Source organism: Myotis lucifugus, unplaced genomic scaffold (genome assembly GCF_000147115.1).
Source record: "Myotis lucifugus unplaced genomic scaffold, Myoluc2.0 scaffold_23, whole genome shotgun sequence".
In the NCBI taxonomy this organism is placed as follows: Eukaryota; Metazoa; Chordata; class Mammalia; order Chiroptera; family Vespertilionidae; genus Myotis; species Myotis lucifugus.
The window spans coordinates 3,037,698-3,064,330 of NW_005871071.1; the positions used below are offsets into that span (position 1 = coordinate 3,037,698).

Sequence of the window (26,633 nt, forward strand, 5' to 3'; positions counted from 1 at the left end):
CGGGAAGTGATGTGGGGCCAGACGGAAAAGAAACGAAAAGGACCCAAAAAAGGCCTGCGGGCGGCTGCTGCGCGCACAGAGGCCGAGCGGCGGGGGACGGTGGGCTGAGCCAGGTGAGTCGGGAAGCGCGTCCTGGCCCCGGCGCCGCCAGCGCGGCCGGGCTCCGCGTCGCCCAGAGGGCTGAGCGGGTAGCGGCCAGGCGCGGGTCTGGTCCTGGTCCTGGGTTGGGCTGGGCTGGGTGGAGGCTGCGGCTGCCTCTCCGCTGGCCTCGGTGGCTGAGCCTGCCAGGAAAGTTGCTTTGCTGCACCCAGGCCCTGGATGGCCTTGGCACAGACCTCACGATGACAGCTGGCCGGGACTGAGGTCTGCTTTGTGTTCAAGGTGCTGATGCAGGCTAGTCCTAGGTTGGGATGGGGGGTTGAGGTCAACCCCGGGTGGCATCCAGGTGCGGGGGTCCCCATTAGCGGGGGAGGAACTTCTCTAGGAGGAGAGAAGGAAGGTCCCGGGCCTCCTGCACTGACCTCTAGTTCTTTGTTCCCCTTTGCTGTTTTCGGGTGAATTATGGAACGTCTTTGCAACACCTTTGTTGGTCTGGGTCTGGACGGCAAACTGGGGGGTGGGAGAGGGTTCCCCTTTCTCCTGTCCGTCAGCCAGAAAGTCTACCTGGCAGCCAGGCTCTCAGTATTGGCTGGCGGTAGTACTGTTGTGATGACAGGTTTCCAAACTATTGCCAAAGGCTTGTCTCTGTCCCAATAGATCACAGTTAAGCAAAGTCAGGCCCGAAGTGAAGGAAATCTTGTGAGCTCTTGACTTTGCATTCCCAGCCTCTGGTTCCTACTGGCTACCTGGGCCACACGGCCTCAGACTCTCTGCCATAGTGTCTCCCCTTACCTTACTTCTGTGGGCTAACAGCTGTTTTTCCTACTGGATGGCTTCTCCCTTTATGGTTAACTCCTCAATCAGATGTTGGGAGGGGTGAGTAGTGTTATGCCATGTAAGTTTTCTATAATTACTGCTGATTTAATTTGTTGGTGCTTCACTGTTCCTTTCTTTTCTTTTCTTTTCTTAAAAACTTGCTTGGGGGGCGGGCCACAGTCTGGAAAATAGGGTTTCTTTAGGTGGTTGGAAATGAATAAAGGTTAATATTAATGTTGAAAGAACTTGACTGAGGATCATTCTTTTCTGTATTATTATTTTTTAATCCTCCCCTGAGGATATTTTTTTCCATTGATTTTTAGAGAGAGTGGAAGGGAGAGGGAGAGACAGAGAGAAACACTGATGTGAGAGAGACACATTGATTAGTTGCCTCCCGCATGCCCCTGACCGGGGCTGAGAGCCTGCAACCGAGGTACATGCCCTTGACCAGAATCGAACCTGAGACCCTTCAGTCCACAGGCCAACACTCAATCCACTGAGTCAAACAACCTATTTTACATTGCTTTTCATTCCCACTTTCTTCCTTTCCTCCTTTTCATAATTTCCATGGCCTGCCTTGATTTTGAATTTTAATAAAGTATAATTTATTTATTTTTTTTCTTTTGTTGCTTGTGCTTTCAGTGTCAAATCTAAGAAAGCATTGCCAAATCTGAAGTCATGAAGACTTATATCTATGTTTTCTTCTAAGAGTTTTATGGTTTTAGCTCTTACATTTCAATCTTTAATTCATTTAAAGTTAATTTTTGTATATGATATGAGGTTGGGGTCCAACTTCATCCTTTAGCTTGTTGAAATCCAGTTTTCTAGCACCATTTGTTGAAAAGACTATTTTCCCCCTTTGAATGGTCTTGGCGCCTCTGTTGAAAATCAATTGACTGTAAATGCGAGAGTATATTTCTGACCTTTAAATTCTGTTCCATTGACCTATATGTCTATCCTTATTCTAGTACCATACTGTCTTGATTACTGTAGCATTGTAGTAGTTTTGAAATTGGGAAGTGTGAGCCTTCCCACTTTGTATTTTTTTCAAGATTATTCTGGCTATTCTGCATCCCTTGAATTTCCATATGAAATTTAGATTCTCAATTTCTACTGCTTTGGTTTTGTAACAGATGTAAGGGTTTGGGAGTGGGCAACAGCCTGTAGGGACCAGACTCTTGATTTTCCCATCCCAACCTGCTTTTCCCTTAGCTTCCCCATCTCGTTAATGGCAACTTCATTCTTCCAGATGCTGAGGCTAAACACCCAGGAGTCATCCTGGTTCTCCTCTTTCTCTCATTTCCATATCTAATCCTTCAGCCGATCTCATTGGTTCTACATACTTTGAGAGTATATCTAGGATAATCACCATTTCTCACCACTTCCAATGCCACCATGAAGTTCCTGGATCACTGCAAAAGCCTCCTACAGGCCACCCTACTGCCACCCTCACCACTTTACAGTCTGTTCTCAACAGAGCAGCTAAAGTCACTCACTCCTCTGCTCAGACTCTCCAGTAGCCTTTTATCTCAGAAGAAAAACAAAGTCTCATCATGGCCTACATGCCCCTTACATGGTATGGGGCTTCATTTTCTTTTTAAAAAAATATTTTTATTGATTTCAGAGAGGAAGGGAGAGTGAGGGAGAGATAGAAACACCAATGATGAGAATCATTGATTGACTGCCTCCTGCGCGCCCCCTACTGGGGATTGAGGCTGCAACTTGGGCATGTGCCCTTGACTCGAATCAAAACTGGGACCCTTTAGTCCATAGGCCAACACGATGTCTACTGAGCCAAAGCAGCGAGGGCTTCATTTTCTATTTTGCTCTCCTTTGCTTACTCTGCTTTAGCCAGGCACACCTCAGGAGCTTTGCACTTGAAGTTTCCTTTGCTTGAAATGCTCTTCGTTCAAATGTCTGCATGGTCTTCTCACTCATTTCATTCAGGTCAAAAGCCATTTCTGTATAGAGCCCTTCTTGAACCATCCCATTTAAAATAGTATCCCTCACCCCTCCCATCATTTTCTGTTCCCTTACCTTACCTTATTTTTCTTTAGAATCTCTAATACTTCTCTCTCTCTCTCTCTCTCTCTCTCTCTCTCAATATTTGTCTCCCATTGGTGGATTACAAGCTCCATGAAGGTCAGGAATTTCTCTTCTTCACTATGGTATGCACAGCATTTAGAATGGTTTCTGGCACATAGTAAGCACTCAAAAATGTATTGAATGACTGAAAAGGGAATGGGAGAATAAGAAATGGTTATCGCTTTGCTATTTCTTCCTATTTTATCTAAGAGAAGCAATGTCCATAGCTACGCTAACACCTCTCTCCTCTTCTACCCTCCTGTTGTCCCCAAGAATGGCTTTACCCTCCTTGGAAAGGGAAAGGGCAAGCAAGTAGAAAGATGAGGGCTCTGTTCTTTCCACAGTGGCCGTGGGGAGCCCTCTTCTCTGGAGCCCAGAGAACTTGGGTGGGGCATTCAGTGCTGTCTCCAGTGATTCCATCTCTTATGCTTGTCTAAGGGGAGAAAGAATTCCTTGGAAATTCAAGAAATTCATTTCTTGATGAATAATTTGTACTGCAATGAATTAATCTTTCTCTGGCATCCACCTGAGATTGCCAACTTGGAAACTCATTTTGACATTTAATTATGAGACTGATCCGCTAACGGGGCACCTGACATTTAATTAAATGACTACTTTAGACTGTCAACTGTTTATGTGTATGTCCTTATTTCTGTGACACATTGTAATATCCTGGAGGCCGAGCATGACTTCAGCTCATTTTTGAGGCTTATACTGCAAGGTATCTTACTAGTAGACTAAAGGAGTGTTCAAGGAACTCTTGCCGAATGTAGACCACACATTTAATTTTTCTTAGCCAATAGCTCCAAGCAGCACGTTTTAGTCCAGCTCATCCTGCTACTGCTGATGGAGCAGTACTGGCTGCAGTTGAATGGGCTTTCCTGCTGCTCTTTCCCAGAAAGAATGGAGTTAATTGGCTTGCAGTGTATGGTCATTAATCTTTTACTTTATTTTTAAAATTGAATCTACCTTCCATTGCGATTTAAACCTATCTTAGAATGTGCCTATTTATATCTTCACTGCAGTGTGAAAAAGGATTATTTTTACATATGTGTGATATATATATATACTTTCCCTAATAAATTATGATAGGTTTGATATCTCCTGAAAAACAAAAGAGGGCTTGCATGTTTAAAGTGTGAGCCCCTATTTAACTAGATGGAGGGAATCCTTTCACATTGTATATGTACATCAAATCCCCCATGATGTACGCTTTAAGTAACTTACAATTTTATTTTTACTTTTAAAAATAAATTATAATTTCACATGTCAACTATACCTCAATAAAGCTGAAATTTTAAAAAAAGCGTGAGCCCCTGAGAAGCAAGATTGGCTTGCCATTGTTCAAACAAGATTGCCTTCTGTGGAGGGTCATTTTCTCGTTCACCGCCTCCCCTCCTGAAGCCCGGTGCTGTATTTGCTTGGGTCATATTTGTTCCTCTGCCTCTTGGTCAGGAAGCTTGAGTTTATGATCTGGTTTCCCTTAAGCTGATTACCTTGGGAGCAGACGTGAGCTCTGAGTTGGAGGAAGAGATAAAAGGGGTGGAATTAACTTTCCGTCCATAGGGTGAGCTGTGTGGAGCAGGGAGCATCCAGCTTGTTTTGGCCTCCTGTCTGCTCACGCAGGACAGAGGGGCGCACCACATTCTTTGTCTTGTATCAGTGAGGTCTAACACTCATTGTATTTACTGCCTCCTTTACTCAAGAGGAGTGTTGAAAGTTATTCCTCTTTTCCTGTTGTGTGTGTGTGTGTGTGTGTGTGTGTCTATACATGCTATTGTTGAGAAGGTCTCCCATTGAGTGCCTTAGCCACTTTTAGAACCACCCATATATATGGAATCAATTTTTAAAATTGAACTTTTAATGTGGGGTCAGAGGTAGGGTGCAAGATTTAGCAAAAAAAAATTGCATTTTGGATAAACAATGAATACTTTATTACTGTAAGTATGTTCCATGCCATATTTGGGACATACTTGCATTTTAAAAGTGTCTGCTTTTATGAAATGCAAATTTAACTGTGTCTTTTATTTAATCTGGTCACCCTAGTCAGGTCTACCCATGTTTATGCACAGGAAACGCAGGGATCACGATAATGTCCAGAGGATGACGGAGCGCATTTTGGTGACTGCACCTGTGTCCAATTTAAGGCCAGAGAGGACTCGTAAACTCAAAAGTATTAGAAGGAGACAGAATTTGGAGGAGATTTAGTTTTGCTCTAGATTTTTGTAGTAAGGAAATTCACATTCAGAGACGTGAAGTCCCTCTGTAAGATCACACAGTTAGTGGCAGAGCCAGAACTCGGACTCTGGGTCCGTGGCTGGTCTGCTGCACAGTGTCTTCCCTTCCGAGATCCGGTATAAATTGCTTATGTTTTCCTGTTGACCCACCCCTTCGAGATTACTCCAATGTCATGCTCTCCTCCAGTCCCCAGTCCAATATGTTGCAATCAAAGCCATTCTCAGGAGACACCCTTGACTTTTTTTGAGGGCCACCACTTGGTTGTATTTCCTTCTCTGTGTTTTTAGTCCTTGTAAGGGCCTGTTAATATTTTTGTCCCTTTTGAATTTTTATTGTAGGGTGCTTTGATTAAGTTGGACTGAGAATAATTCCACAATATCCAAGTATGGTCTTATTGAAAGCCTGCTTGCTCTGCATGGCCCATTCCTATGAAACCCCTCATCCCTCTGTATTTTGGTAGAATAAATATGGCAGATAGGTGGTAAGAACCAATGTAGGTAGATATATGTGACTTGCCTCATTTACTCAAGAGGAGTGTTGAAAGTTATATGTGACTTGCCCTTTAGAGAGGGGTTATTTTATTATTATTATAAGGTCATTTGTATCTATTTAGGAAAGTTGCCCTGAAAATGAACATGTGTTCTCTGACCGCCACTAGAATACCATATTCCAGGGCCACTAATTTTGTTTTTTCATAGCTTTGTTGATTAATTCATATAAAGCCTTACCAGCTGCCAGGTCAAAGCATAATAATAAAATTGGTTGCCAAGAGACTAAAACATCTGTTTGTTCTTATTAACTGCAGTTTCTCTATCTTGCCCTGATCTCACCACCTGGGCGGCTGATCCAGTCTTATCTAGCTTGGCTGGTTATGTATCTCTTGTGTATTCATATCATTAAAAGCATACACAGGGTCTCAATCAGCAAACTAAAGGTGACAGTGAGGTATTTTTATTGTTGTACTACCGCTAAGGTGGGAAAAATGACACATATAGAAATAGGTCATGATTTAAATGTTCCTTTGAGATACCTAAGAATTTTAAAATATAATCCATGGTCATGGTTGGGACTTCTTTGTTTCTTGCAATATGTGAATTTTTTCATAATGAATCTCACCACTGCAAGGGGTGTCCCCTAGAATGAGTAAAAGGGTTCAGCAGCCCTTGGAAAGATAAGGTCAGATACTGGAGGCCGAACGTGGCCCAACAGGCTGCTGGCCGCGCCTGGCGGGGCTTCTGTCACCGGGGCCAGGGCCAGCTCCCACTGCCCCTGCTCTGCTTCCGCACGGAGGGCTGGGAAGTGGGCTGTGGTGTTTGCTCAGGGAGTGACTCACTCTGGGTTCCGGAGCTCCTGCTTGATTGTAGAGGCACCGACATAGCTGGGAGTTAGTCTGGTTTGTAGGCTCCAATAGTGCTGATAATTAACTATGTGCTATTACACCAGTGCTTCTTAATTGGGGCTGATTTTGACCCCCTCACCCCTAGAGACCATTTGGCAACGTCTGCAGACATTTTGATTGTCAAAAATACAAAATGTTACTACTGGCATCTAGTGGGTAGAGGCCAGGGGTGCTGCTGAGCGTCCTACAGTGCGCGGGCCAGCCCCTCATGCCAAAGGGTTGTCCTGCCCAAGGTGTCAGTGGTGCGGAGGCTGAGAAAGCCTCTGGCCTGCAGCTTTCCGCTTACACATTCCCTCCGTCATGTGAGGTTGCTAAGCCTCACTGCACCACTGTTGTCTTTCTAATCTCTCCCTCACCCCAAGTCTAAGTTGTTACATGTGGCGTAGGGCCCAGGACTGAGAACCACGGCCCTCAGGCACCCCGTGGAGTGAGGTCCTTGAGGAGGAGTCAGGTTGGCTGTTTGAGAGGAGGGGACCCTGTGGTCAGCCTGTCCATAGGAAGTAAGAGCCAGGTTGCACGGTGACTCAGCAAAGGCAGGGGGCCTGCCAGACCACAGAGCGCGCTGTGACTGAAGGTTTGGTGCCTAAATTCCTCAGAGACCTGTACCCTCAGCACCTCAGGTGATGAGCTCTCAGATGAGCAGGCCTGTCTACTTCCCAACGTTCCCGCTGGCCAGAGGCGCCCCAGCCACCAGAGTTTCCCAAGGAAATAGTAAGACTGCACGGTTTCTTTATTAACACCCATTCCCTGCTTAACCAGAGCCTCTCTGGGAAATTAAAAGTCAATGACGAAAACCTCTACCCTGAGTCATCAGCTCATTTTGCCACTTAGATTAGGAAACCTCACTTACTCTTACAGCATCACACAATTTAAGGGTCAGTAGGCACCTCAGAAACCTCACAGTGCAGGCTCCCCTCCCCCTCAGAGGTTCAGAGCTGCGCCCAAGGTCACATGGCTAACCGATGGCAGAGAAGGTTTTAGAAGACACGTCTCCGGGTTCCCCATGTGCTGTTTCTATATCCTTATGCTAAGATTTCTTGATTGTAACCAGTTGTCAGGTGGGCAGTCCAAAATTGTGTTGCTTTATTGTTCAAAGGAAGTGACTTTCAGATGGAACATTACCAACAACCAGTGTCTTATCACAGGAAGGGAAACAAGTGGGTTATGATATCACCAGGGATATCTTGGTCCCACTATGGTTATGTGCCAGATACCAGATAAAGGCCATCATTTCTTGCCTGTCTTGCTGCTTTTCTGGTGCCATTCTTATTTTATTTTTCTTTAAATCTTTATTGTTGAGATTATTACAGATGTCCCCTTTTCCCCCCATAGCTTCCCTCCATCCAGTTCCCACTCCACCCCAGGCCCTCAGCACCCTATTGTCTGTGTCCATAGTCTTTTGCCATTCTTGCCTCCATCATGCACTCCTCCCCCAGCCCATTCCTCACACAAAACCAGTGCTCTTTAAAAAATACACATCAGGCCCTGACCGGTTTGGCTCAGTGAGTAGAGCGTCAGCCTGCGGACTGAAGGGTCCCAGGTTCGATTCCATTCAAGGGCATGTACCTTGGTTGCGGGCACATCTCCAGTAGGGGGTGTGCAGGAGGCAGCTGATCAATGTTTCTCTCTCATCGATGATTCTAGCTCTCTATCCCTCTCCCTTCCTCTCTGTAAAAAATCAATATAATATATTAAAAAATATATACATCAGATCATATTCTTCTTCTGTTTCAAATTCCCCAGTCGCTTCCCACTGCAGTTGGTATAATATCCACCTGTTCTACCCGTGGTCTGTGAGGGTCTATGATCTGAGCCCTGCCGGCCTCTGTGATGCCCCTCATCCTATGTAATTCCTCATTTGTCTTACACATTGGGCTTTAAAAAAATTTTTTATACTGAAACCAGAATGTCAGTTTATGGATACATGAGAAAAGGAACTGTTAAGCAGACTAGTTTCTTTGCTTTGAGAACTAATGTACTCACTTCCTGCAGTAAAAACTCCATGGGAAGCAAATATAAAAGGAGGTTCTTTGGTAAGCACAGACTCAGGGCACAGGGACTTAGAAATCAAAAGAATCAGAGAGCTTTCATGCTGGAAGAGGCCTGTAAGATCACCGTGGTAATGGGTCCTCAAAACTGGCTGCCCAGGAAAATCACACAGGGAGATTTCATTTAAAACAGACCCACAAAAAGCAATGCAGTTTCAGTCTCTCTTTCAGAAATTCTAATTTTTTAGATTTAGCGTTAGGTCTGGGGAACGCATGTTTTATTTTAAATGCTGCTGTAGTGATTGAGAGTGCATAACCGGTTTAGGAACCTGTGACCAAGCCCACCTCTGTTCCCAGTGGATAAACTGAGGCTCGGAGAAGTCATGGCCCTCACTCAGGGCCACACATCTAGTGAGCGGGCAGATGGCACTCGCCTCTCCCAGTCTGCTCTCCGTGCTTCTCAAAAAACAGCGAGAACGCTAAGTGAAATAAGTCAGACAGAGAAAGACAAAAGCCAGATGATTTCACTTATTTGTGGAATCTAAAGCACAAAATAAACAAACAAAATAGAAACCAAATCATAGATACAGAGAACAGACTGATGGGGAAGTTGGTGGGGGACTGGGTAAAAAAGGTGAAGGGATCAAGAAGTACAAACTGGTAGTTAAGAATAGTCACAGAGATGTAAGTGACAGCAGAGGGGATCTAGTCAATAATATCATAATAACTCTTTGTGGCACCAGCTGGGTACTTGAAATATCAGGGAGTCCACTCTGCAAGAACATGATTGTCTACACATTATGCCTTAAACTAGTCCAGAATAATATTGAATGCAAACTGAAATTGAAAAATAAAAATTGAGAAGAAACACAGTAAGAAAGATTCTCTGGAACAGAGGCAGCACAGCCTCGGAAACTGTTGGTTTATTACTTTTCTCTTTACTTACATGTAACTAACCCGTCTGGTGTCAAACAGGAAATGCATACGGCATAGTTTTCTTGTTTTGTTACCAGGTGTCAGATCAGTTAGATTTTAGATCCTGGGGCTGTAGAGCGATGATCACAGTGTGGTTCTGGGCCCAGCACTGTCGGCACGCTCGGGGAGCTTGTTAGAAATGCAGATTCGCAGCGCCATCCAAGACCTACAGAATCTGAAGCTCTGGAGGTGGGGCCCGGTCTGGTTTAAAGCCGTCCAGGCGATTCTGACGCAAGGTGAGGCCTGAGAACCACTGTCCCCCAGACATTTCACAAGCCAACGATTGGTTAGAGCTGCTGGCCTCGGCCTTTTCGTTGGTGACTCATTAAAGTCAAGGCTTTAACTTAAGCCAACCATCTGCTTTCCCTGATGGCATTTATTCAAAACAGGGACGATAGTTATAAACCTCCCTTAGAATGCCATGCACACAAGAAGAGAGGGGATGGGCTAACACTATTGAACACCTGCTGTGTGAGGCACCATGCCGGAGGCTCTTCCGTGTTATCTCCTCTCACTCTCATCACCATCCTGCTGTGGAGGTGTGATTACTCCTCTTTTACGGATTTGGAATCTGAGACTGGACGTGGTTAAACGGTTAAACGTGGACTTCCCTGCAGGTTATCTGCCCAGCTATCGTTGCATATTTTTGCTATTTTCTCCCTAGAGCAGTTGCTCTCACACCTTATGCATCACCAGGAATCCCCTCAGACGCCTGTTATAAATGCAAATGCCCAAATGTCCTTCTCAAAGATCCTAATACAGAGGCTTGGGTGGGACTCAGGACTTTGGATTTCCATCAGGTGATCACCCAGGTGACCCTGCTGCCAGAGGCATCAGACCAGACTTGGAGAAATTCTGTCCGGGATCCGTTCATCCTACCCAGTGGTTGGACCAGATGCCCCTCCAGGCTCCTCTGAGGGCCTGTGGTTCTCCAGGGTTTCACGCTCCCAGGCCTTGGGCCCTGGGTGGGAACGTTGGCAGAGGAAACATGAGCACGGGAGGAAGGAGCTTGGAGCTCATATGGAGAAGTCTCTCTCTCTATCGTGCCTGGCTCTTCATGGTCTCTGTGGTGCCTCCTGGAGGGTTCCCAGCCCATGTCTTGGCTTTGAGTAACTTGTGATGCTTTCCGTTATCTACCCCTAATTGTGCAACTTTCCTTATGGCAGCCTCACCCTTGTGTTGTGGGGTGCACGGATGTGAGTAATTTTCTCCAGGCTGTAATTCATATCTATTGAGTACTGAGTTACTTTAGCTTTTGAGGTCAGAAATGGTGTTTCATCTGTTTGATAAGAGCCTTTATTTTTTAGGGGTACAATTGACATATTTAGTGAGTGAGTTGTCAGTCCACTAGGAGACAGTGATTTGGTGCCATTATGAAGGGAAAAAGTATGTGCAACTTTAAAAAAACAATTTCAGGTCTGATGCCTGATATCCTTTGTGAGGTGGCATGCTGATTTCTGTCTGGAAGCTCAGAAGCAGCGACTGACATAAATACTCTTAAGACTTAGGTTGTGTGAAAGAGAAAATGTGTATCAAAAGATGGTGGACACCTGGCCTTTGCCCAGTGCAGAAGTCAGAAATGTTGAAATATTAGGGCCCTTTAATATGTCTTGGTTCCTGAACAAATTGTGTAGGACAAGAGTGGAAGACAATTCACAAGAGCAAACATTTCAGCTTGCCGGTAAGAAAATTACCAAGATACAGGTTAGGTTTCTAATAATACTTTGTTTGCCACTGACATTAGAGTTGATAATAACAGGATAGTAGCTAGAGCTACCATTTATTTAGAGCTTACTATGTGTCAGGTATTACACAAAATCCTCTCATTTAATCCTCAACAGACTTTCGAAGTAGATATTAGCCTTCATTTTATAGATGATGAAACAGGCTCAAAAGGATGAAGGGGCTTGCCCAGCGCTGGGGTTTCCAGGGACTCAGGACTTGCAGGGCTGAAACTCCGTCAGCTCGTCCTGGGTAACCTGGGATGGTTCGTTACCCTGAGGGTCACCCAGCTGCTGACCCACAGTTGACAGTTAGGAATTAAACCCAATGGGCTCTACACAGTCAGACAGATGGCTCCTCTATTGAAACTTGCCGATCAGCCTCACATTTTCCTCCATTTTGTACACTTTACACACAGTTCTAGGAAGCTTGGTCATTTGGTTTCCAGGTGTCTTGTCAATTAGAAGCTGCACATTGGCCTGGCCTGTGTTGCTCAGTGGCAGAGTGTCGACGTATGAACCAGGAGGTCACAGGCTCGATCCCTAGTCGAGGCATGCAGAAGGCAGGAGAGATCGATGGTTCTCTCTCATCATTGATGTTTCTGTCTCTCCCTTCCTCTCCGAAATCAATACAAATATTTTTTTTAAAAAGAAACTGCACATTGGAAGGGGGAATGGGTGATTCTAGAAAGGCGTGGCCAGGGAAAATGAAATAAACTAATAAAAAGCACAATCAGTACAGAGGTCAGGAGGCATTTATTACAGGGGCAAACATTCCTCAACACGAACAACTATTATTGAACATTTACTATGTGCCAAACACTACGTACTTTATAGGCATTAGATTATTACATTTAATTAAATACTAAATTATTACGAGATAATCCTGTTATTATCCGCTCCCCAGATGAGGAAACTGAGGCATAGACAGGTTAGGTAACTTGCTGAAGGTCACACCGTCAGCGAGGGGCATAGCTGAGATTCAAAGCCAGACAGCCTGTTTCCAGAGCCTGGTCCTCAACATCCCGCTTCAGTGGGGGTCCTTCCTAGACCCTGAGCACAGCAAGTTAGTGATGTTTATTGTGATGTCCCGAATCAGCTGAGAAAAAAAAAATTAAAGTACGGGCATTCATTTTCTTTTGTATTAATTAAACATTTTTAAATCAAGATTACACATGGACATAGATCTACAAAGCCGGCTGCAAAAAAACATCAGACTCCCCTCCCCCAGCTCATTTCCTGCTGCCCAGAGTCATCCGCTTTCAATTCTTACAGCTAGTTGACTCTTGCTGGTAGTTGCAGTCTCTGTCTCTAAATGACATACTTATATTTGTATGGTTGATTATTTTCAGTTTTAGGCATTACCTATTGACACTTTACTATGGAAGAAGAGAATTTTAGCTTGTTCTCTACCTACCCCTATTACACTTGTGTACCATTCCCATCCCCTCCTTCATCCCACGGCACATCCTGGTTTTAGTTAGATCAGTATGTTGTTGGCTCCTTTTATCTTTAGGCCTTCCCTCCTGGGTTGGGCAGATTGTCTAGAGAAGATCATTTGACCATGGGCGGTGGAGAATGCCTGCATTCTGGAAGTCATTGCGTAGGTGGGTGGTGGTGGCAGTGGTGGTGGTGGGGGGACATCTCAATATTTACTATGTAACTTCGCACTGCCTCCCTCTGTCTCCTGAAGTTGGTATGCCTCCCAGAGCCTCCAAGAGTTTGACCCTCAGAGTTTTACTCTCTCCAGAGAATAAACCTTCGACTTCTGCCAGAGCTGGAGGAGTCACAAGGCTGGGACCTAAGCAGACTTCCACCACTTTCAGCAGTAACTTTACCCCCCCACCCCCCCAGCACCTCCAGGGATGTTCAGCTCCAAAGGCCTGAGCCTTTCTGGAGATTCTGTGATGAGTTGCTTCTTGGCCTTCCCTCCTGGCAGATGAGTCACCTTTCCTGGTCTGCTAATTGGTTACCTCATGTCCATCTACTTTCTAGCTTCCAATATTTTAATGTTGTTATTTCCACTCGCTTTGTCCTTGTGATTTTTTGTCTAAGTACAATGCCTTTATTGTTATATTAGTGAGGTTTGGGAAGGTAGCAGAACTAAATGTGTGTGTTTCGGATGTCACCTTTATTCTGAAGTCTGAAAGACATTTTAGAAAGCTTTCCATGCAGAGGGGTCAAAAAAGGTTTTGTTGCTCTGTTGGATAGACAGATAGTTCTCTGGAAAATGGGGTTGTCTATATTTTACCTGCTACTCGAAGTGTAGCTCTAGGACTGGGTGCATTAGTATTACCTGGCATCACCTGAGTGCTTGTTAGACATGCAGATTCCTATTGAATCATAATTAGGATTTTATCAAAATCCCTAAGAGAGTCCTTTGCAAGCTAAAAGCTGAGAAGTGCTAATATGAAACTTTATTCAACTTCTGTAATTAGACTAAGCTAACTCTGATGAATTTAAATCTGGGATTTAAAAATCTTGCTACAGCCACACCGGTGTGGCTCAGTGGTTGAGTGTCAACCCATGAATCAGGAGGTCACGGTTTGATTCCTGGTCAGGGCACATGCCCGGGTTATGGGCTTGATCCTCATTGAGGGACATGCAAGAGGCTGCCAATTAGTGATTCTCTGTCATCATTGATGTTTCGATCTCTCCCTCTCCCTTCCTCTCTGAATCCATCAAAATATATTTAAAAAAAAAATAAAAATCTTGCTACATTCCTCTACTAAATTATTATTCAAAGTTGAAGGTTGCTGTGAGATAATAAAGAATAGTACATAAGTTTTCATGAAAATGCACCCTTTCCCCTTTATACATCTGAGTCTATACATCTGAGTTGGCATCAGATGTGAACCAAAAATTCTGTTACCATGAAAGATGTCAGACTGGTTACGTTCACTTTGTTTCTCATAGTTCTTTCAGTTGGTGATGGGATTTTGTAAATTGGATAGGTAGAGTCTTCCGTGACACTTTGAGCTGCTAATGTCAGGGTGGCTTCTAGTGGCAAAGGATATAGTCACTAATTTTTTATGTCCAGCATCTATCTCAGTGACAGGTAAGTGTTCAATAAATGATTGTGGAATGAGTGCATCTATTAAGACACAATTCCTGAGTTCCAGATATTCACCAACCAACCAGGAATAAGTCTGTTAATTATACAAGGTTGACCAGTTTGAGAAAAAAGTATGGAGAAAAGGCATCTGACTCAGCATTGCTCCTTAGAAGGAGGGGCCAAAGGATAGGTCTCCTGGGAACAGAGCTTGGTGGATCCAGGGCAGAGGCTCAGTTCAGCGTGTATCAGAATCACCTGTCTGGCTCGTTAAAACACAGACTGTTGCCCCATCCTTAGGATTTCTGATTCAGTAGGCCTGAGGTGGGCCCCAAAATGTGCATTTTACACAGTTTCCCAGGTGATGCGGATGATGCGGATTTCACATTTTGAAAACCACTAGTTTAGAGAATTACATATACTTCTGGTGGCTGGAGGCAGGGAGTAGTAAGAGACACTGAAGGCAGAAGCCTAAGGGGTAGGGGTTCCATTGTGGCGGTTGTGGGGGCCATTGGTAGGTTTTACAGAGGACAGTGATGGGCCCCGTTTGTCTTCTGGAAAGATCACTTTGGGTGCGATGTGGAGGATGCGTCCGTGATGGGGCCAGGATGAGGGCCAGAAAACCAAATACAGGGTTAATGGTAGCCAGCAGATGGGAAATAAAAGCTTGGAATAAAGGCGAGAGAAGGAAAGATCCCTTCAATGTGGTGGCCAATTGGAAGGGGGTGGGGAATAACGGGAGGGGTCAATGAGGACCATCCAATTTCCGGCTGGGTGCTTGTTGGGACTGTGTTACTCAACACACAGAGAGAAGTGGGTCTGAAGCAGGGCCCGGGGAGAAGAGCAAAGGAGGTAAGTTGAATTTGAGATGCCAGGAAGATATCTGGGCGGACCTCCCAGCAGATAGTTTTACTTACGGGTCTGGAAGCCAGAAGCGAGAGTTCTAGTAAGTCATCTTAGCCCCATTCCCTCAACCACTTCCATGTGTCTCCTTTATTCCTTGGAGGGGCTTGAGAACAAGATACTTTTAAAGATGTTTTCTCAAGAAAACAAATGTTTAACTTTTTTGATTGGGGGAAGAGAACGAATTGAAGTACAGACTAGTCTTTAACACAAGAAGCCGCCTTCTGTTGGAGAGGCCAGTCAAATCAGGTTTTAGAAAGCTTGAAAGGGTAAAATCACTTGACTGGTCTGCAGACCATATGACGAACAGCTGAGGCTAATTAGCTGGGTTGTGGGTTTCACAGAGATGCCTGATTTTGAAAGTTGATGGAGCAAACTGCTTTTCAAAAGACTCTTTTGAAAAAGTTTTGTAAGTAGGCGATTCTGACTTTAACATTTCTCTTTGTATTAGATAAAAAGTCAGCTTTTTGAAGAGGACATGTGATTGGAAGTTGTCTAATTGTTGAAGTGTTGGGAACTCCAGTCTCTAAAGTCTTAGAAAAACAACTGAGGATTTATACTTTGTCAAGGTATGTTTTACATTTATCTTTTTTTTTTTTTTTTTAAGTCTGAGTTCTGCCATGTCATTTTCAGGCACTTAAAGTGTGTGCAATTTAACATAGACTACCACTGCACATATTAGTATTTTTTTACAAATCAAAGACTTTAAGATGTCTGCTAAATTTCTTGAGTTTAGTTTGAGAAAAGTGCATTTTCAATGACCAGAGAGGGGGTATGAATACTGACTGCATTTCTCCTTTCTTTTCTGTACTTTAATAAAGTAACAGGGTTTTATTCTCAGATAGTATGTTGATTAGGAGAGCTGACTAAGGAATTGAGTTGTTCTCAGAGTCTTGTTCATCCTCTGAGGATTTTATTCACAAAAATTCAAACTTATTGGGATTTTGTTTTTACTATTGTCAATAGCTTTTATGTTAAGTATGTGTTTTGGTGTAAGTTGTATTTTATAAGGTGTATCTTTCCTAGGAATTAAATTTGCCTTAATCTTGTTAGGTTTGGTAATAGCATTGTGGTTATGTAAGGAAAAGTCCATAGATTCGGGGGGGGGGGGTGTAATTAGTATGCAATAATGAAAGATCTGGGTGATGACTTTGAAGCAGATTTTATTACTTTTGGATTTGTACCACTTGTTTGCTAGGGCTGCCAAAACAAAGTACTACCAACTGGGTGGCTTCCACAACAGGCATTTAATTGTCTCAAGTTCTGGAAGCCAGGAGTCTGAGAGCAAGGTGTCGGGCTGGGCTGGCGCCCTTCTGAGGCCTTTCTCCTTGGCTTGTTGATGGCCATCTTCTCCCTGAGTCCCTTCCTGTCATCTTCCGAGTATGCATGTCTGTGTCCAGATTTCTTCTAAGAACACTAGTCAGATTGGGTTAGGGTCCACCCGCTTGATGATCTCCCTAAAGGCCCTATGTTCAAGTAAGGTCACATCTGAAGTACTAGGAGTTAGGACTTCAACATACGAATTTTGGGGCAACACAGTTCAACTCACAGTTGAACAGGTTTCATAATATCATATTTTAAAGATGTGCCTGCAAGTGTAGTGTGTCCAGATTTCTTCTTCCAAGAACACGTCAGATTGGGTTAGGGTCCACCCGCTTGATGATCTCCCTAAAGGCCCTATGTTCAAGTAAGGTCACATTCTGAAGTACTAGGAGTTAGGACTTCAACATACGAATTTTGGGGCAACACAGTTCAACTCACAGTTGAACAGGTTTCATAATATCATATTTTAAAGATGCGCCTGCAAGTTCATTCAATAATCATTTTTTGGCCAAAGTGCCTAGACTGTGCTGGATGTTGAGTGTGTGAAGGTGAATGAGAAATGGCCTCTGCCCACTAACGCTGGTTTAATTAAATATATGTGTATAATTTCCTGTGCCCTGTGTATGTGTTTACTTATCTTTTCTGTTGAGTTGTGGTCACGTTCACTGCCAGGTGTTGCTGGGCACAATCAGAGTCCTGGCACGTGAGCAGCCTAATACTCTTTGAGAGGCACCTGGAAGGGCTCTCTCCTGAGCACCCTCCACATAGGCTAGGAGAGTGGGAGGATCCTTACATTCATCTAATAAAACCTCCCCATTTCACAGCTGAAGAAATTGAGATTTGGAAGTGCTAATGTCATTTGGCTGATTAGTGTCAGAGCAAAGGCAGTGTCCTGTCTTCCACTGTGGCGTGCTGACCAATACCTCACTTAATTTTCTTTGCCACACATTCATGCTTTTCATCTATTCAGAAATCACTGTGGAAAATAGCCTTGATAAAAAGCTGACATTCTCTGTCAAGATTCTTGGATTATAGGTACCCCCCACCCCCCCAAAAAAATCTTTAGGGAGGAATGTTTATTCACGAGGGAGGTTCATCCATAGAATGTCCAGATTGGACTTAAAACATTCCAAAGGGGTTTAATCTTATCTTGGTTGTTTTCTCTGTCTCTTACATTTTCTCCTTGTTCTTCCAAGACATAGTATTCAGTGGCCGAGCAGCCATTAGAATACAAACATTTTTTTCTTCTTTCCTGCTGCTGCCCACAAGACAGAAACTGTGGCAGAAGAGAATGTTGATGAAACTTGCCAGCTAGCCGATGGCACCATGGCAACCAGGACCTGTGCATGTGAGCAGGTCTCAGAGCCTCTGCTGCAGTTTCAGCCTCTGCCCTCCTCAGACCCTCAGTACCTGAGTGCTCAAAGAGGAAATGCTCACCACTTCCCTCGGTTTCTGTTTTCCCTTTTTAACATTAAAGCTTCCTCAGATATCTGCCCATCTTTTGCTATTATTATTTCTTTCTTCTTCCCTTTGCACTTGGTTGATTTAGAGCTAGAGTTCAGGCTATAGCACATGTGATAGCTGATAAGTCATGTAATATGCCCATTCAAAACAAAAGCTGATTTTTGCAGAAGCCATCATTCTTCTGTGCTGTCTTTGCAATAGGACAGCTTCCTGTTTCTTCTACGTTTCTGGTGTGGCTGGGTCCTGGCGAGGTCCCTGCCCTCTGGCGGAGCAGAGGCTGGATTGGTGGGGATTGGAGGGTGGGAGGTAATGAATGAGATGAGGGTGCTGCTTGAGAGAGGAGTTTGCATTGTTGCTGCCTCTGGAGACAGGAGACTTTGCACAAACACAGATGCAAATCATCCAGGAGCCGAGGGCATTGATTTTTTGTTTGTTTTCCCCATTCCATGCTTTATTAGGCGTGTCTTCTCCCTGATGTAGTTTGCGAGGGGATCCTTTAGGCATGAATGTTAGATTCATCATTCAGCAATATTGAATGGATCCCCTGTTTCACAAGAAGGAGAAAGTCCAGACTGTTTTAAGCTCGTACCTCTATGCTGTGGTGACTGACCAGCTTATGGACTATCATTTAAAAAACCTCCTTCCTAGTGTCCTTTTTGGATCTCTCTTACTGATCCTGATATTTTGGCTCTCTTTTCACTCTAAATATCTTTGTTATCACTCCCTTGGCCTCAAGAACTCAACTATGTTGACTCTAACATCCATATTGTTAACCCTTATTTTTCTTTTGTGCCCGAGTTCAGTTTTCCAAATGTCAATTAAACACAACTCCCTGGATGTCCCTCAGACATGAGGGACATTTGGTTGGACGTGTCCCAGAGAGTATAATGTATTTGAGAGTGTATCTGGGTTCAAATTTTGGCTCTGCTTTTTACTGGCTGTGTGACCTTGGAGAACTTACTTAACCTTCCTGTGCATCCGTTTTTTTCATCTGTAAATTAGCTCATTGGGTTGTTGTGAGGATTAAATTAGTATTTAAAAGGGCTTAGAAAAGTACTCAATACATGTTAGTTATAATCATCTCAAACCATCTTTTCCTCTTAATGATAATATTATTCATTCAGTTATCAAGCTAGAAGTTTTGGTTATCTTTAACGCCTATTCCAGTCAGTTAAGAAGTTATACTGATTTTTCTTCCTCCTAAATATATCTTGAATTAATCCCTTCCTCTCTATCCTCACCATTAATGACACAAGTCACTCACCATCATTCCCCATTCTCCTGATCCTCTGTGTATTCCCAGTCTCCATGTGGCTGCCAGAGACATCGTTCTAAGGCACAGACCTTGTGTCCCTCTCCTTCACAAAAGCCTACAGGGGCTTTTCATTGCCCAGAGGAAATGGAAACATGTTAGGGCCATATAGGAGTCCTTACAGGCCTAGGTCCCAAACTCCCATCTTTTAGCCTCTGTTTGGACACATCCTCTCCTGTCCCCATGCACCCATTAGCCACATCCATCTGCCCATGTCCCCTAAATGCATCATAACCTTTTCCTGTCTTATTCCTTTGCAAGTATGAATGCTCTCCTATTCTCCCAGTCAGTCATGCCAGTACTTGCTCCCTTCTCATGGCTCTAAGCTTGGCCTATACTTTGCTGTCTGGAAGCCCTTACTTCCATCAAAAATCAGTTACACCTTTTATCGGATTGGCATCAATGACCATTTTGTTGATAGTGTCTATTCCCTTTAAAGGATAATGCTTATTTGACATATGATGTGCAGCCCTTTACCACATCATCCTGTGAACTGGCTGTTCAATACTTTTGTTGGTCATAACTAGCACAGTAAGACAGGAAATAAAAATAAAAGGTATAGAGAGTTATTGGTGCTGCCAGGGTTCAGGAAGTCCCTGTTTGTGATGCCATTAATATTGGTGAGTGTTTCTCAGCATCTGCAAGGGTTCAGGAAGTCCCTGTTTGGGCGCCATTAATATTGGTGCTGCCAGGGTTCAGGAAGTCCCAGATCGAGTGCCATTAATGCCGGGGTTCTTGTTCCAGCATTAAGAAGGGTTCAGTGCCGTAACCGGTTTGGCTCAGTGGATAGAGCATCAGCCTGCGGACTGGAGGGTCCCGGGTTAGATTCCGGTCAGGGGCATGTACCTTGGTTGCGGGCACATCCCCAGTGTGCAGGAGGCAGCTGATCGATGTTTCTAACTCTCTATCCCTCTCCCTTCCTCTCTGTAAAATATCAATGAAATTTTATATATATATATATATTTAAAGAAGGGTTCAGCAATCTGGAGAAGGCTGTGTGTAACTTAAAGAGTCCAGAGACGAAGCATAATTTTGAAAGGCATATGGGGGTCAGAGGAGCTTAGCTAAAAGGAACTAAGATCTCCTGTCTCAGGACCCCATGCTTTTTATTAACACAAATTGTCCTGAGGCTAGGCAGAGATATACACTTCAAAGGGGTAGGGTTTTGTATACAGAGGCATTGTCAGAATGGGAAGAATTAGCCTACGGCTATTCAGGTGTTTGGCCAGTAGGAGGCAATAACATGTAGATTAAGATGCCCTGAGCTGTCTGGCAGCAAGCAATCATCCCTTTTCAGGTTTGGGGAAAATGCCTTCAGCCATTCCCAACAGGTGACAACATATGTGACTCAGCCCTTGTTGAGTCTCCAAGTTCCATCAACATTTTGATGAAATTCTTGCAATTATGACATGCTAGAATTGACTTTTGGCAGAGAGTAGAAAGGATAAACAAAATGTACTATTTTTAGCTAACAAAGCATTAGCATTAGTATGGCTAAGTAATAAATAGAAGATATGTATGATATTACTCATAATAGTGACACAAATATAAAGTATCAACAGTCTAACGATGTGTAAGATCTTTTATGAAGAGAATTTATTGACAACAGTTTTAAAGGCATTTAAAAGACATAAATACATGGACACAGATAGGTAGGGTCAATATTATGAATATGTCAGTGTTCTGAATTTCATCTAGAGATTTAATTTATGTGGAACTTAGAAGGAAGTGTGAAAGGTCAAGAATGTGCATAGTACAGTGTAGGGGACTAGTCCTCCCAGGCATAAAGTTGTATTGTAAAGTCATGGTAATTAAGGCCTTGTGACATTGGCCCAGGGGTAGTGAAAATGACCAAAGGGACAGAAGAGAGAACCCTAAAACAGATCTGACCATATATGTTGAATTTTTTTCAATAAATGGTACTATGACAGGTATCCTTCAGGGGGAAACAATGAAAGTGAACCCCTCCATATGCCTTAACAAATTACCAATGGACCAAAGACTTAAATGTAAAAGGCAGCACCTTTAGGAAATGATGTAGAAGAATATTTTTATCTCTTTAGATAAGGAAGGATTTCTTCGACAGGATATTATCAGAAACAGCTATCAAAGAAAAGATAGCTAGATTAGACTACTTGGAGATTGAGCAATTAAAAAAGTGAGAAGACAAACCACAAACAGGAAGAAGATATTTACAACATCTATAACTGACAAAGGACTAGCATCAGGAATGTAGGAAGAACTCCCTCCTGCATGTCCATAAGACAAGACAACCCAATAGAAAAACAGGGAAAGAATATCAAAGTGCTTTTCCATAAACAGAACCTGAATGGCCAACAAATTAAAAACAGATGCTCAACCATATTAACAATCAGAGAAATGCTAATTTAGATCACAATATGTTACCATTTTGAGAAGTCTGACAACAAACACCAAATGTTGTTGAAGATGTGAAGTTGGGAGCATAAAACAAGTATATTGGACAACAATTTGGCATTATCTTGTATTACTGAACATTCATCTACCCGTACCCCAGGAATTTCACACTCTCTATCTACCTAGAGCAGAGCCTCTGTGGTGTGCCTGTGCCCTGAAGTTGTGTTGAGACATTTATTGAACCCCTCTTCTCCCGGGGTGGATGGACTGGGTCTGGCATTGCTAGAGCCCCGAGATCTGTTGCCCTCAATCATGAGCATTTGCCCCATTTTGTCATATAAAGAGCACGAAGAAGGTTGGGAAGCAATTTCCTGGAGAAACTCTTGCTGGCATGCATCAGGAGACACCCACACATACGGCAGTGGTGTTTTCAATGAGAGTAAGAACATGGGGGGATGTGGCTTAGTTAAGCTAATTCTCCTCTGAAAACCCACAGGCATTAAGTAATTAGAGAAGGTTTTGGAATGTCATTTCATAACATCTGTGGTAAAATGGTAACCATTTCAAGCCAAGTGAGAGAGACTGAGATAGAGGCTGAAGGAAGATGATATTACTCCTGGGCAGTATGTGTTTTCATTAACATGTAGTCAGCTGGGTGGTGTATAACGATGGGCAAGGTCCAAGTTTTGAATGAGTAGATGCCTTAATAAAGGCTCCCCCGTGGAGAGAATGCGTTGGAGCCAAAGTGACAGCCAGTTGTCTTCGCTGACATTTCACTCTTCCTTATTGCCAGATAAAATATCTTACCACAGTGGCATGATGTTTGCAAATGAAATTTCACTGGAACGGCAGGGACGGCCCATCGTGTCCGATGTAATTTACTTTAGCTGAGAACATCCTGCTGTGCCCCTGGGTCTTTCGTGTTCCCTCTTCTGTGGTTTGTACAGTCATAGTCTTCTTTTTGGACCTTTCACTCCCAAGGACAGAGATAAATGTGGGACCATAGGGAATGGGATGGTTTTCAGGCATTTCTCTCGGTTCCTTTCTCTTTTTTGGCTCCATCTTCTCCCCAGTGCAGCAATGCATTATATTATTTTAAAATGAATGCCTCTCAGGCTCCTTTGTTTCATTTCCACCACTGTTGCCCTTATCTAGGCTTTAAGGAGTAAGAGGGGATACCAGGGACAGCTGCCACCATGACCCCATTTAAATTTCTCATGGCTGAAGTTTGGACCTCGAACCTAGGATCATACAGCATAGAGTGTTTGTACAGGGAAGAGACCATTGAGTTTAAACCTCTTGTTTCATGTTTGAGAAGGAAAGGCCAGGAGGGGGTGGGGACCCATGCTGGCTCACACACACGGTGGCAGAGCGGGGACTAGAACGCCGCACACCGATGGTTGTCATCTAGCCCTCTTCAGCTGCCACACTGCCTCAGCATCATTCCTCAAGGGATGATTTATAGTTGTGCGTTTCTCTTGTGTCTCTCTGACTAAATTTTGAGGGGAAGAGTGACATCTCACTGACATGTGTAGCATGTGCGGTAGTTAACAGGGCTCTCAATACTGTCACATTTAAGTGAAAACATGCTCTTGCACCAAACATGCTGTCTTTCCTCTTCCTCCCCATCCAGCTAAACCCTTCCTGACTTTGAAGGTGCGCAGCTCAGGCCCTGATTCCTGCTGGAAGCCTTGGTCAGATAGTTCCCTCTTTCTGACCTCTGAGGGTCCTCTTGTCTTATAAAACCATCATCTTCACCATCTTACATGTACCCAGCAGCTTACAGTTTATAAATACATTCACCCAATGTATCCTTTAATTCCAATGATCTTTAATTGGAATATTGCCATTTTGAGGAAACGGGCTGGGAGAGGGGAGGTGACTGGCCCTAGGTCACACAGCTAGGAAGTAAGAAGCAGAGTGCAGGTCTTCTGACCTCAAGCCCATTTAACTTAAAAAGAGAAGAGGAGGGGAGGGGAGGGGAGGGGAGGGGAGGGGAGGGGAGGGGAGGGGAGGGGAGGGGAGGGGAGGGGAGGGGAGGAGAGGGGAGGGGAGGGGAGGGGAGGAGAAGAGAAGAAGAGATTTGTTGTTCCACTTATTGATGCATTCATTGGTTGATTCTTCTATGTGCCCTGACTGGGATCAAGCCCATAACCTTGGCGTATCAGGATGACGCTCCGGCCAGGGCCCTCTATTTTACTTTTGATGTCCTGTGCTGCGTGGTCTATGTGGTGTGCCAGACATTGTTCTCCCTTATTATCTTGACTTACTTGTCCTTTGTTGACAAGGAGCTCATTTTGTTTCCTCATCCCAATTACCAATTTGTGAGGGGAGTGACTGCCATTCATAGTTGCTAGCACAGTGCCGGGCAGGTAAAAGTTGCTTATTAAATACTGCTGAATTGAATGCAAATATAATCTAATTTACCAAAAAAGAGCAGCTATCAGTGGAGCTCCAAGACATTTTTTGAGTCACTCCTGAATGAAATCAGCGGGGAACAGAGGGAACCAGAGGAAGGAAGAGGTTGTTAGAGAAAGCCAGATGGTAGACACAATTAGCAGTTGAGTGACAGCTGGCCTACGGTCAGCTTCTGGTGAGAGTTGGTGGTGAAGCAATACAGAAGTAGACAGACTTCAGGAAACATGCACGTTTACTGGGGAGATGAGACACACTCATAAGATGGTAGAGGAGGACTTAGAATTAGCATCATACCCATAAAGTTAAGCAGGTAAAGCACTCAGACTTATTGAGAAGAAACTGGTTAAAGGAATATCCAGAGTTGGATGTGGCTTATGAGGACGAGTTTCCAGGGAGCGAGTGGAGTGGGTAGAGAAGCATTTGGCTTAGTTCGTGATCCTTCTGTTAATTACTGAGGCTGTGAGAAAAGGAGCATAAATAGGTGAGGGTGTTTCCATGAAAACAACTTCCCTTCCCTTTTCTCTACGATGGAATCAGAAGGGCCTCAGCGCTGAGCCTGGTGTTCAGAAGTGAAGAGAACCCAAATAATCATATGTGTCCTCTGTGCACGGAGGTGAGTTGTGATGACCAACTGCGTGGGTTTTCTGGTGCTGCCCCATTTCACCCGTTCTTGTGCATTTGCCCCATAAACCAATGAGAGGCTGTAGAAATTCTAATGCTTTGAAACTAAACTGTATTTCCAACTCTGCCTTTTCCCGAAAGGGTCACAAAAAACCCACTGGCAGACCTCATGTCTCAGATTTTGGTTTGAAAAATCACACTATATCTCTTGAGTTCATAAACATTTTGTATCTAGACAAAAGTGTAAAAGTTCTCTACTAGAATGCATATGAAACTAATTTCCTAATAGTAGACGTGTACACATGTTCTTTTATGAGCTTCTGTCTTCTCCAGAGAACATAAGATCAAGACCTTTTAGATTAGAAGTAATAGAACTTTAATATCTACTCCTTCCTGTGTCAGAATGTTCATAGTTTAGAAATATTTTAGAGGAGCTAAAGGAATGTGTATCCCAGCTGCTTAGAGGCACCAGCAATTAATGGAGATTATCTCAAATGACTGCTTGTAATTTCTATGCAGAATGATTTTCTCTATTATGTTCTTTGCAGTAGACTCTAACATGTAAACAGGTAAAAACTTTTCTTGGATATTTATGTATGAATTTTTAAGTTTATTTCTCATTGCTGGGAAAATTGATTAACATTATTGGGCTTTATTGTTAGAAGTTTTAGTTTATTTTCATTGCTTGATAGCTATATGCCAATTGTGTTTTCATGTGATGTACAAATACATATGGGCAAGTTTAACTTTAAAAGGATACATTGATAACATCATTTTTTAAAATGGAAAGATAATCCCTGAGATCAAAACACTCAACTTATAAACTTGGGCAATTAAGAGTGTTGGTATGTGGAGATTAACTTTATACTTTAAAAAGTGAACTTCCTAAGCCATGATTATAGATTTTTGTGAGTGGCTTATAAAACCTTTTCCATTACTTTGCAGTCACCTCTCTCGTATATAGACCCTGATTTCATCCTCATTAAAAATTCTCTAATATCACGCTTCTTTAATTCCCTTCCAGCACTAAAACAAAATTCCCCAAGTTGTGGCTTATCAATGTCTTATAAACTCGTGGACGTTAACATCTCATGGTGTTCTTTTCCTGTGCTTTATGCTCCTCTTGTCTGTAACTTTCTTTGTCTCTTGGCTCCTTCTCTTGCTGATTCATGCTTTTTCTGTGAACACATAATCTTTATTTTGTGTTAGTAAATCTATAATGAAGTTTCTTTAGCCACTTTTTTTTTAAACAGGCCCCTCTAGATTCTTTCTGAGTGATCGTATTGCCCTCTTACTTTAGTCTCTGAATTCTTAGCCTTCTACTCAGAAGTGCATTCAGAGAAGAGGGGCTTGGTTCACAAAGTTGCCTTATCTCAGGCTTGGCTGATGACAAAGACAAGGTACTGCTTTGGAGGACCAAGTTCTAACTTGGATGCTTGGCTTTTTATCTGTCCAGGGCAGAAGGAACCTGGCTGGAGCAATTAGGGGGAGCCTGAGATTGAATGGGCTAAGGATAGGGGAGAGCAAGTGGATGGAGTAAGTTGCCCTGACTTAGATGTCAGCTGAAAAATAATATCAACTAGGTGTTTCGTTACCTAAACAATTTATTCTGGAAAAAGAAAGGGTTGCAACCCAGTGCCTGCAGACATGGCAAGCCATGCGCACTCTCCGTGTGCCAAGATGAAGGAGTATTTATATAAAGGAAAAGGAAGTTAAAGGAAGGTGAAGTTAGAACTATCGAGCTTTATTATAAACAGAGTTCTTCCTGTAGAGTTCTCAGAATTACATGGAGTAGGAGAACTTCCATAAGCCCTGGCTCCTCCCATAGATACTCCCCACGGAT

The 26,633-nt window shown here is 43.5% G+C and overlaps 1 protein-coding gene across 1 annotated transcript in view; it reads left to right on the plus strand.

Annotated features, from left to right (window-relative positions):
- Nucleotides 1–25: 25 nt before the first annotated feature.
- Nucleotides 26–26,633, plus strand: part of RAB27A (RAB27A, member RAS oncogene family) — a 68,700-nt gene continuing 42,092 nt past the window's right edge. The window contains exons 1-4 of the mRNA XM_023751631.1: nt 26–113; nt 15,728–15,845; nt 16,475–16,676; nt 16,887–16,963. Coding sequence (XP_023607399.1) covers nt 16,663–16,676; nt 16,887–16,963 — 91 coding nt within the window. The 5' untranslated portion in view covers nt 26–113; nt 15,728–15,845; nt 16,475–16,662. The remainder of the gene's footprint in view (nt 114–15,727; nt 15,846–16,474; nt 16,677–16,886; nt 16,964–26,633) is intronic.